Source organism: Phaseolus vulgaris, chromosome 7 (assembly GCF_000499845.2).
Source record: "Phaseolus vulgaris cultivar G19833 chromosome 7, P. vulgaris v2.0, whole genome shotgun sequence".
NCBI classification, from domain to species: domain Eukaryota; kingdom Viridiplantae; phylum Streptophyta; class Magnoliopsida; order Fabales; family Fabaceae; genus Phaseolus; species Phaseolus vulgaris.
The window spans coordinates 261305-273656 of NC_023753.2; the positions used below are offsets into that span (position 1 = coordinate 261305).

General features: G+C 31.3%; 1 protein-coding gene across 6 annotated transcripts; it reads right to left on the reverse strand.

The window, feature by feature from the left end:
* Nucleotides 1-1635: 1635 nt before the first annotated feature.
* On the reverse strand, nt 1636-8999 carry LOC137828314 (CMP-sialic acid transporter 3-like). Of its 6 annotated transcripts, none has more exons than XR_011083855.1 (16): nt 8457-8999; nt 7965-8171; nt 7101-7217; nt 6304-6360; nt 5824-5901; nt 5318-5362; nt 5050-5109; nt 4799-4921; nt 4636-4713; nt 4027-4096; nt 3096-3203; nt 2807-2940; nt 2633-2709; nt 2405-2450; nt 2203-2303; nt 1636-1938 (listed from the first exon to the last, which is right to left on the reverse strand). XR_011083855.1 is itself a non-coding variant. In XM_068634833.1 (16 exons), the coding sequence occupies exons 2-15, from the start codon at nt 8130-8132 to the stop codon at nt 2253-2255; spliced, it is 1212 nt and encodes a 403-aa protein (XP_068490934.1). In that variant the 5' UTR covers nt 8133-8171; nt 8457-8999; the 3' UTR covers nt 1636-1934; nt 2242-2252. The 6 variants fall into 6 exon arrangements, 4 of the variants coding, with proteins under 4 accessions (XP_068490934.1, XP_068490933.1, XP_068490931.1 ...); XR_011083854.1 differs by having other exon boundaries at nt 1636-2085; XM_068634833.1 differs by having other exon boundaries at nt 1636-1934; nt 2242-2303.
* Between the last annotated feature and the right edge of the window lie 3353 nt (nt 9000-12352).

Here is a 12352-nt window from a genome sequence, read left to right on the forward strand (position 1 = left end):
AGATAAATATTATGAGCAGAACTTTGTTCAATAGATTATTGATCAAACTAACGAAATGCTTTCCACTTCAACCAACCATGGTGAGTTTGATCCTTCGGAATATACGAAACAAAAAGGACCTAAAGAAAAAACAACTGAAGTGGTGGTAACTCATCTGCATAATTTGCCAAAGCAAGACAAGGTACAGCTGCAAAAAACAAACAAAAAGGGCCAAACATGTAACCAGTTTGTTCCTGCATATCAACATGCAAGGTTTCACTCAAACTGATCATAATGACAGTGCAGGGTCCGCTGAATCCATCTCACTACTGGAACATGCAACATCAACAACAAAAAAATGTCTTTTGTGTCATGTCCCTCCTCAGACACTTCCCCATCACAGACATGAATTTTAGAGCAAGCAAGACCATCGTATACCAGAGAAGGAGTCGATATGATGAGTTTGACATAAACGATTGAATTCAAACACCACCCTATACTATATTATCAGATTGTAAAAAAAATAATCACAAATACAACTGCAGAAACAATCACTATTATCGTATTCTATCTATTGTACAATGTTTGTCTTCATAATATTACATCCAATTACACTTAAACATGATTTTTTTTGTTCTTTAAATTTCTAAACCTTTTAATTGTAATATTGCATTCAATTAATAATTTCATACACACCATGATACAAACCTGTCAAATATTCAGCCTAAGAATAAAAGAAAAACAGGGTGAATCGTTTTACAATAGCAATAAAAGAACCACACTCCAAGGACACGAGAATATGGGTGTGTGAATGAAATGAAGGTGTGAAGTTCATTCAATTTGTATCATTTTATGTTGCACTTTTCTTATTTAGGATGGATGATGCCCAACTAATACTAAGACTCACTCGTGACTGCTAAGGATCTAAAAGACTTCCACAATCATTCTTCGGGATTCTATAATAAACATTTCATTGAATATATTTTATCGCAATATTTAAACAGAAGACTTTTCGGAACAAATACTGAAACAGAATGAATATAAATTTCGCACACCCACCACCTCACCCAAAAGCAAAAGAAGAAAAAGGAAAACAAAAAAGAATTAGTTAAACGCACGCTTACGTGTAGTCTTTTAAACTTAAAATAAATTTATGTTTTACTTTTTTTCTTAAAGAGTGGTAAAGTTCTGCTTACACAAACGACTAAAATATAAAACCAAAGTAATTTATTATAATATAAACAACTTATTATTCCTTAATAAAGGAAAGTGATGACACCATACTAAATACATATATTATTATAAAGAATTAATCCTAAAATATTAATATCTTATTTTATTTTTTAATTTAAAATATTATTATATTATTATAAAGAGTTGTGAAGTGTGTGTAATTTACTATTTGTGGTGTCAAAGAAAAGTTTTCCTAAAAGAAAAGTTCATATCAGTATTTAAACAGACTAAAATGGTTTATTTTTTCAAATTTCATTAACTAAAAAATCTGATTATTCAAAATTTATATTATATGCATAAGTGCATTCCGTTTTCATATTTATTATTCTTTTTATCTACGCGAAAATGATATAAAATTGGTTGTTAAGACCTAGAGTATATCGAACAGCTGAGACAAAACAACGTATGTAAACATGAACACCGTTTTCTACAAAGGAACTCACTTTATTTCCCTGTAATTTCATAAAGATGAAATGCCAAAATCATGTAATAAATGTAAATAATAACACAATAATTCTTCTAGCCCAGGATAAGGTAAATATACCATCCAAGCAAATTGAGAAAGAGAAATAAAATGTCCAAGAATAAAAAAAAAATAGTACAAGTGAATCCACATTGATATGCCAAATGCTCTTGCGAAGACATTCTCTACGCTCTATCAAAATCTTCAGCAGCTGAAAGTCATGGCTTGTTCACCAGCTCCTGAAGTCAATACTCCATGCCTTTCTTCATGAACCAAGTAGAGAGAATCCCATCAGAGGAAAGCTATCCCAGAAAGGCAGAAATAATTTTCTTTTTACTTTATTTTGACTTTAAACTGTGTGATGTGGTCAAATGTTACCAGCAATATCACCAATTTTTTTTTTTAAACTCCTGCAATGATATATATTGAAAATGGTTGGTTGTTCATAGCATAAAAAATGGTCATAAACCTGTACACAAAATGGGATAGTCGAATTCAAAAAAGTAAGATATTTTATTTGCACTAACACGGGTATAGCTTGGGCTAGAAATGGAGAGAGAACATACAGTAGATCGATCTAGGAGGGAAGAAGTGGCTGTCTCTCATCATGTACCACGCGATGAGAGGCCTGTAAATATACACAATAACAACAAAACTTTGGTCAATCACTCACAGTAGAAATTATAAAACAACTCTCGGTTATAAAACAATGAGATAACAGATCCACACCTCCTCATTTGCTCCAGCTGCCATATTTATAAAGGATTCCTTTGATCTAGAATGAACAAAAGGTATTTGGTCAACCAATCAAATATAAGAATAAAAAATTATCAGGAAAAAAAAAGAAAGCATTTGAATTGTAGAATAATTTTGGAACCCAAAACAAAGTAAAACCCATATCAATGACTCAGCTAACAAAAGGAAAAGCTTGAGATCGGTAAAGAAATTAGCAAGTACCTTTGTCTGTCATTAACATCATGCAGTTCCAGCACACCATTCTGTTCATCTTTAGCTTTTGAAAGTGGTGAAAAGAACTGTAAAAAAAAAGGCGTGAATAATGTGATACAAAAAGAACCTCATTTTTTAAAACATTGTTAAGACACCAACCAGAATCTTCCAAATTCAACTTACCTGGTGCATTGAGATGAACACAATAGAAATGCCGATAACAAAGTTCATTGTTAAAGTATGTCCAAATAGTACAGCAGATGCTATACCAGTAAAGATTGTAGCTACTGTTGATGAGTACTTCTTCAAAATTGTATCTACAACACATTAAATACAGGTTATTGAGAGAAGGGGTAAATAGCATGTCAATCTGCAAGACATAATTTGAAGATAAATTATATTATACCAGCATTTTGTTTTAGCTTCTAATAAACGCAGCACAAAGAACAAAAATGTATATTTGAATACTGACCTGCATATTTGAAGAAGAAAGAGGATAAAATCCCTTGAGCAGCATTGTTTGCGATCAATAGCATTGTGGCTTTTGAATGACCTTGTAGGATATCAAAGCTGCTAGGCCCTGGAAAATTTAAAACAGCAATTGAAATCAGTTAGTTTGAGCATCAGAAAAATTAACACTACAAGCCACAAGTAAAAGGCACAAACAAGCTTCTCTATCAATAGAGATGGAATAAACAAACAGAATTAAACCATCACTGATTGTACTAGATAATGCAATCAGTTTATATGGAAGCGTGATTCAGTGTATAAAAATGACTATTTGTTGCCACATTCACCATGAAAAACACAGATTTATGACAAAAACACACATGCTCTTTTGTGATGATCTGTTTTGAATTAGAAGAATGATTATGAGATTAATTAAATTTAAACCTAATACTTTTAAGTTTGGTGCATCATAAGATGAATTCGTTGATATTAAAGACATCTAATTCCTGATGTTATATTCTTTGCTGCAGTCTGAAACCCAAAGAGTGCCTTGGAGTAACGATAACATTGCTGTCTTGTAACTTGGTAATGTATTGTAGTACGGAAATAAAACTCTGCTGACTGTGATGAAACTGTAAACATTTAACTGACAAGGACTTGGGTACAGCTTCATAACACCAGACAATAGTAGGAGTTTCATTCACTGGATCACCCTGTTCTTTTTAATTCGTGGAATGAAATGTAAGTATCATCTGGTTCTAATGCATGGAATGAAAGCCAAGAGATTAACCTTGAAATTAATATTTTAGCTTTTAGGGAAAATTAAGCATATCTTTTGCTTTATTTTAAACAATTAGATGCATGAAGTTTGCTTTGAGTCTCTTTTTCTTTTTCTCTCAGCAGCATATTTAAAGTGACCACCAGTATCCAGAAATTAGAGATTTAATTCTCACCTTTGATAACAACAGTCCCAAGTATCCCAAGAAAATTGAATATAGCTCCATATCCATATAAGAATAAGTTCTGTAAATCAAGAAATAGAGAATTAATACATCTGAGTGATACAAAAAGTTATAGTTAGAGAATCCTAGCAGCAGACTAGCACCATTAAACTGTTGTTCTTAAAACTACACATTTATTCCATTGTCCTCCAGGATGTCAAAATGATTTTTGGTGTTAGTCACTGAGCATCATTGTTAGTTTCTTTCTCTTAAATTTCTGCTAACATTTTATGTTGATTTTCAAAGAGATATACTCAAAACCCCATCCAATCCCCAACCTTAGAAGCAAAGCCTCAGGCCTCAGTGATCACGATTATATAAACTATAAAATTACAATTCAATTCTAATGTATGTGCAAATATTCAAAAAACGGGAAATGGTTAATTGTTGGTCAAAAACTCTAAAAGGCTGAACTAAAACTAAGTAACTCTGTAGACAGCACAGCTTTAAGAGGAAATCATAATTTCCATTCCTTGCAGAAACACAAATTTGAACTCATTTTTAGGAATTAATAAAGATGTAGTCCGATAATTAAAAAAATTGCAATTCCTAATGCGTCACCTGCAGATAAATGCTTGTATCATATTGGCTCTTCAAAGCGTACTCATTATAAACAGAGGCCAATGATGGAACAGTGACCTGAAAAATAATTCCCAGGTTAAAAAATTCAACAAATTAAAGCACAGTAATAATGTATCAAACAAATAAATAACAAATCACTTACAAAGATCAACGTGTAGAGATATGCACCCATTGTGACAGGAAGACCCAGAGCTGTAGTTCCTTCAGGTAAAGATCTTAGCTGATTAACGCTTATTCCAATGAGCAAAAGAGCAAGAGCTTCCCACTGTAGTAAAATCAATAAATCAAATTTTCAACAAAATGTAAGGAGAATAAGCAATTGGGATTTATATAAGGATCACAACTCGCCAAAAGTAAAGACCAAATAATGACATGACAGTATGATGCACTAACCTGAATGACAGAGAACTGGCGCTTCATAATCACCTTCAGCAGAAGTGCTATTACTAAAACCTGAAACATGCAAAGTAAAGAGAGCACTTTACAAACCAAATTATTAATAGATAAATATGTACAATTGTTTGAGTATAAGTAATAGGTTACTGAGAGGTTTCAAGCAGCCATCACAAGAGCTATACCACGTGCAATGCATAGGCAACTAATTACTTAGCTGTGAAAAATACTGATAATCAATCATTCAAAATAGTGAAATAGAATTTACCTTCAAATTACTTAACATCTTCACAGTAGCAGGGTTAAAATAAAGCTGCATGAAATGTCAAATCAACTTGTAAGTTACCTTAGGTCCAATAATTTCTTAATATGTCACTGAACAATAACAGATGAGTCATGAATTTTCATCACATGATTCAATTTAAAATAATAGGTTACTTTTAAAATAATGAATATGATTCTATAATCTCACTGAATATCAAACATATGAGACATATAAGCGATAGCAATCCTAGTGTTAAAAAAAGCAATGAGCAATACATCGTGCTTTTTTAATAACTTCAGATATCTGTCTTTCTGATTTGGAGAAGTAAATCTACAATATGCACTACCAACCAACATCTATCCACTAAGGGCAAAAACCCATGAATTAGAATAGAATTTAAGCTACTGATTCTTGAACTTAAAACATTTTAGCCGCAAAAGATAGATCTCTATTGACAAGCATTTCATCCTCAATCCTTACATATGCATTGTTTATGGACTAATTCATACCTGCATGATAAACTTCAGATAGTTGTTTATAGCGTACAAAAGTGCAGGAACTGCCAGAAGGGCATTGCTACGAGCTGCCTACAAGAGACAAAATACCAGATCGAAAATAAATATAAAACTCTATTGGAAAAACCTACATATGGAATTTTGAAATTATTTAAATTTGGTGATATATAAAGAATAAATACTAAGAAACATAAAAGCAAGATGCTATCCCACATTCCATATTCACTGTATTGGGAAGCAAGAACAAACACTGCGCTACAAATGCACTCTATGGTAGTAAAGTAGTTGGTAATTATTTTTTCATCTTATACAAAATATGCCTGAGTAATCCAGGTCAATCCCAGGAAGCAGGGAACCTGACAGCTAGCAAATGACAAATGCTTAAAAAATTATCTATTTTTTTTAAAAAAAAAGTATATGGGTCTGACAAATCTGTTCATTGATACAAAAAATGAATATTATTAATCACAGTACCTGCACCAATGTAGAAAGTGAGAGGAGAGGCTTCTCTCCAACTTTTTGATTCCTAGCCTGCACAATCAACCAGCCATTTACACTTTACATGAATGTAAAACAATTTTGAGTTTCAAGAACACTCAGAAAGATTGGCCTATTTTCTTTTACAACTAATAATATGTTTCCTTTCAGTTTATCAACCTGTCCATGCCTGTTTTCTTTCCCAAAAGACAATAAAAATATTTTTCTAAAAGCTGAATTGATTTTATTTAAATATGTCATATCATGGTCCCAAAAATTACCAGTTGGCACCTTGATCCCACTTCATTTCCTGAAAATCACTCATAACCTTACAAAGTATCACATAATTGGCAGATAACCAGGTCCCTTGAGTATGTTGACCAGGTTCGATTCCTAACTATGTAATAAAAACCTTTGTTGGGAGAGGCAAAACCCACTTTGGAGATCTACAGACTACAGCCCTCAAAGGGATTACTTTTTGTTGTTCAATGTAGCGTACACCAAAGTAACTAAGAATATTATCATTACAAACCAAGAAGTCATTATTTCCACTCTTGTCTTGAGTTTATAAATTCTAATATTATATGACTAATATCACAGAAAATTAGGGCATGTCCTGCCACAATAGAAAAAATAGTAACCCGTAGTAAAATCTCAATTTACTAATGATTTACTTCAATGTATGTGCTAGTGTCTTCCACTTAATCTAATTCTCACTTGACACATGCTTTAATTATAAGTAATTGAAAAGACAAAAAATATTTGAGTATAGACAAAGGGAAAGTGATCTTAACCTGGAGAATAAGCATAACAATAGCAAAGAAAACCTTTGTAACCTCAGTCAAAAAATTAACACTAATTGGGCTAAAATTGAATTTCCCATCCACCTTGGACATATAGACAAGGATAGGCTGCCAATTAAAAAGAAATAACATTTGTCAGTCACTAAACAACAAGCATAATAGTTGCAAGAGTTAACAAATTAACAGCAGTGAACTCTTTAGTGTACATCAGAGTATGAGATTATCAAATATTGAAAAGTAGATCTGCAAGCAGAGTATGCATACGAAGCAATTTTTTAGGGTTTGTAAAATGCTTCATCACAGCCATCATAGCATCCCTAAGTTACTATTCACAACGCCAATTTCTTTTAGCCTCTCTCCTAAAGCCGTGGAATCCTACTTCATAAATTCCCAAATTCCTTTGCCAACAAGACATAATGCAAGAAATGATACTTCAACAGATTGGCATGCATGATTAGCATTCCAAATCATTAAACACGTGAATGAACAGAATTTCTTTTTCCAATCCAAGACAAACAAAACAATATATGATTCTAGAATATCAAATCCAATAAGTACTCCAAAACAAAAAACTTGTGAATGCAAGAGATATTGCCTATGCACACAGGTAAGCAGAATATAGTCACTGGCAGCACATGGCCAGAAACACCAGTGTACAAAACATAGCTCCGAGTCCAACAAATGACGAATGTGAGTGATGTGCTGTATTTTTCACACTAGCCATGTCATAATTCATAATGTCTGTGTCATGTTTAGTTGTCTTAACAAGTATGAGCTCCATAGCTATTCACTCATATTTCCATATAATTAATTTAACATTTGAGAGAAAATATTCAATTAAGAGACGGTAATCACCTGGAAGCCAACTAGAACACAATCACCAACAACCAAAAAGACATTGAGTACACGTTGCTTGGACGTTATCCTACTTTTGTGGCGATCATACGCCCTTGATATAGTTTTGGCGGAGGGGGAAACCAATTTGGAATGGCAAACACTGCATTCTATCATCCCGTTCTTCATGTACAATTTCCCACACTATCAGAGTATGAAGAACTCGATCTGCAACGGAATCAACAAAAACAATTCAATATAAGCTCCTCCACACACTCTCCATAACAATACAGATCTTGATCTTCCAGCACAGCCTAAGACAGCGTAATCTAAACCGAAATTAAATGCAAAATCCAAGAGAAAACAAAGATCCCTACGAAATCGAGCGAAATAGGATTAAGCAGAAGTGAGATCTCGCACAGAATGAAACACGAGAAAGAAACTAAGCCTTCACCGACACAATATTAGAGCATGAGAAGCGTGGAATTCAGATTTGAGGAAGCACGGACAAACCTATATCGAGTCCAGAAGGAGCATTCAGGTGAAACTCGATTTGATCTGCAGCTGACGGCAAGCGATTCGAATCTGCTCAACAGAAAAACGACCGCGACTGCGAATTTCAAACAGAAAACGATTCCGATTCCGATTCCGATTTCACTATCTTCCTTCTTTCGTTCTTTGTGAGAATATAAATGGAAATTGGATTTCAAATTTGCAGAGAGAAAGAGAGAGAGAGAGAGAGAGAGAGAGAGAGAGAGAGAGAGAGAGAGAGAGAGAGAGAGAGAGAGAGAGAGAGAGAGATTTAGAAAGAAGGAAAGAGAGAGAAGAGTGCGTTTTGCGTTTGTTTGTGTGATTTGCGATTTGGAATAAGAGGGAGAGTTATATGGTTTTATTTGTTTGCTTTGAACTCACACAAAAAGAAAAATAAATAAAAAATGTGTGTTTGGGTGGAAAGTTGGAACGACGCGTTTCAAAGTGAGGGTAACAAAGTGGAGTCAAAGGGGGATTTGTAGTTTGGTGTGTCAGTGTCGCTGCTTCGGTTCGGTTTGTTTGGTTGGGTGGAATTAACCCTTCTGCATATTATTATCTCACTAACTCACCAAAATCCAAATGTTTTTCCTATTTCTTCTATTCAGCTTACACGTTTCTTTCGCTTCAACTTTCAGGATTCTGCTATCTCCCCTCCCTCCACCAAAATTTATACAATAACTTTTCATCTTATAATAAATGTATAATTACTTCTTTTCATGTCAATTTAATCTGATTTTTAAAAAATTTATTTGCTTCCAAGTTTTTTAAAAATGTTTAATTTATTTCCTTAGGTTCAATTTTTACTAAAACGTTAATTGTTGATGACATCGGACACACTCATATTGGTCTACACACGTGGCATATCAGAGGTTGAGGAGACTTTAACTACTGATAACGTGATGCACACAGTCATATTGACCTACACACGTGGCACATCAGATGTTGAGTTGAGAGAACAAAAAGATACTCAACATCAACCTCTGATGTGCCACGTGTGTAGACGAATATGACTGTGTGCACTACGTCATTAACCGTTAACGTCGTGAAAACTTAACGAAAATGACTAAATTAAACCTTTTAAAAAACCTTAAAATCAAATTATTTTTTTTAAATCACTATATTAAATTGAATATTAACTATAGAGAAAAAAGAATAATTATATCTATAATAAACTAATTACTCACTTATAAAAAAAACATTTTATTCATACACAAGATTCTTCTATATATGCCCACACTTTTTTTTTCCTTTTCAAACTGTTCATTTCTTATGTGAATATGAAAATACCATTAAAAGAGGAGGGAGCTTTATTATAGTCAGGCTACAAAATAAATTCTCTTCATTAATAAGATCTTAACCATAATTAAGAAACATTAAAAGCATTAATTGTTTTGTTTGAAGATATCACTGAATACACTATTTGGCATATTCTCCTTCTAAAACCTGACCCTTTCATAAGTTTGTTTTATTTTATTCCTTTTAAAAATTACTGGTTTCAGTTAAAATTGTGAAAAATACTATTTATAAGTTTATCTCTTCCCAGATTTATCAATTAAAATCTTATTTCAGCAAGGGAGCTTTAGTGCAGTTTGGTTTCAATGTAGATTCTGTTGATGTGTGAGATATTATCCATTTATACAAAACTTCAAAAAAAAAACATCATTTATTGTATTCACTTATAAGAAAATATTAACATTATCAGTTATCGATTGTATTATCATAAAAAAAAATTGACATATACACAGATGTCACGTATTAATACTGTGTTTATTCTTTTTTTTTCTGAACTTTCTTCTTTTCTAATCAATAAAAACACATAATTATATGTTAACCATAGTAGTTATGATCATTATAAAAATATTTTTATTAAATTAATCACAAAATATATAAATGCATTACGAATTTGTATAATACATAATCAATTTATTATCTTTTTACGGGAATTTGTATAATAACTATGATGCTTTTTTAGGATAAATTTTATGGTCCTGGGTGAGAATTTCCATTTAAAATACTTTTACTTTTGATTGATATTTGATTTTTTTTTCTTTCTAGTTTTTGAGTTAGACTTGTTTAGAATCAAGTGTTGAAAGCTTGATCTTTGTAGATGTTTTTCTCTTTGGATTTGACTTTGATTATTCTTGAATCTTCTTTGTTTGAATCATTTTTAGCTTTTTAATGTTCTTTGTCCTCACTAAAATTCTTTTGATATTAAAATGTTAGGGACAAAAGGTCGTGTTCAATAAAAAGGAATTCCTCACTACCTTTTCTTTGAAGGTCATCTTCTGGTCCTTAGCATTATCTTCTTCATTTGACCATATAGTAGTAACTTGTGAGGATTTCCTTGTTCATTCTATCACCTAAAAATTATTAAATTATGTTTCACCATTATTATTTTTTTGTGTGCACACAATCATTATTGTTTAAGAGTATGTTTTAACAAAATTGTGTCTTACATTTTTATAATCATTTATATTGCATATCAATGCTTGCTTTCAAACATGATCCTTATTGTTTCACCATCATTATTGTTTATTAAGTGTATGTTTTATTAAATTTTTTTATATTTAGTATCACTATTTATAATGCATATCAATTTTAAAATTATTATTATCATCTAAGTATTTGAATGCTAGCTTTCAAACATGATCCTCTCTAATATTTGAATATTTTAATAAGATCCGAAGAGGTTATTCAATACTCTCAATTATTTAAAAATTCTCAAAAAGAAAAAATAAACTACTATGTTTGAAAAGTTTTACATGATTGATGCATGTAGGATTTATGGATCAAGAATGAGTCTCTACTAATCCCTAAGGATATATTATTGACCTTCATGTAAGTTTTGTGAAATTAGAGCTTTTGATTTTGTGTTTAGCAACTTAAACAAGAAAAAATAGTTTAAATTTAATTAGTGCATTAGGTTAAATAATCTAAACATGAAGGTGATGTGGTTATATTATTTTTGAAACTCTTGTAGGAACTGGTGTATTAGTTTATTTGTAATTTAAATGAATTATCTTGAATTGATCTTGATTTAAATGAACTTACCTTGAATTGAGGTATTGGTTGATTTGAAATGAAAATCCTAGTCAAATTTGAATGCTTTGCAATGGGTGTGTATGTATTAGTATGATTGTTTGAATACTACATTTGAAACAAATTGATTTAAAGTGTAATTAGTTTGAGATAAAATAGTTAATGTTATGAAAAAAAAATGAGGACAAACTCATCTTGAATCAATTTGGATATATGTAAAGGAACTATTAAATAAAAGTACTCTAAGAAAATGGTTGTTGGAGAAAATTCATTCTTATAAAAAATTAAGGCGGGTTTTCTTAATTGAGCACATCTATTTGTTGGACGAAAATATTTGTTTTAAAATTATAAAACTTTGTATTTTATATGATTTTTATATTAAAAATGGTTTTTGTCTTAAAGGATTATAATTTTAATTAGGATAATGTATTATTAAGTTTTCTAAATAGTAAATAGTAAGAGATGATATGAATTTCATGTTAATGATGTTTGATTTGAGTTGGAAATATATGAATATTTAGTATATGATATGATATAGGCATAGTCAAATTTTTATATATTCTCATGAAAGGAAATACTGAGACGGAGATTCATCTAGAATAAGATATATTGAATTTATTCCTATATTAAAATCATATACATAAAAGTTATATGGTGATGAGAATTGAAGAAAATCTATATGATCGAGTCCACAATTTAAAAAATAGCTAATCTAAGTGGTAATATGAATTTATCATGTCACATTAAAAAACTTAGTTCCTATTTTATATAGTTGTGTTAAAGAAATAACTTAATAAATAAAGATAATATAATGTGAAAATCTCTAAGTCAAATTCAAT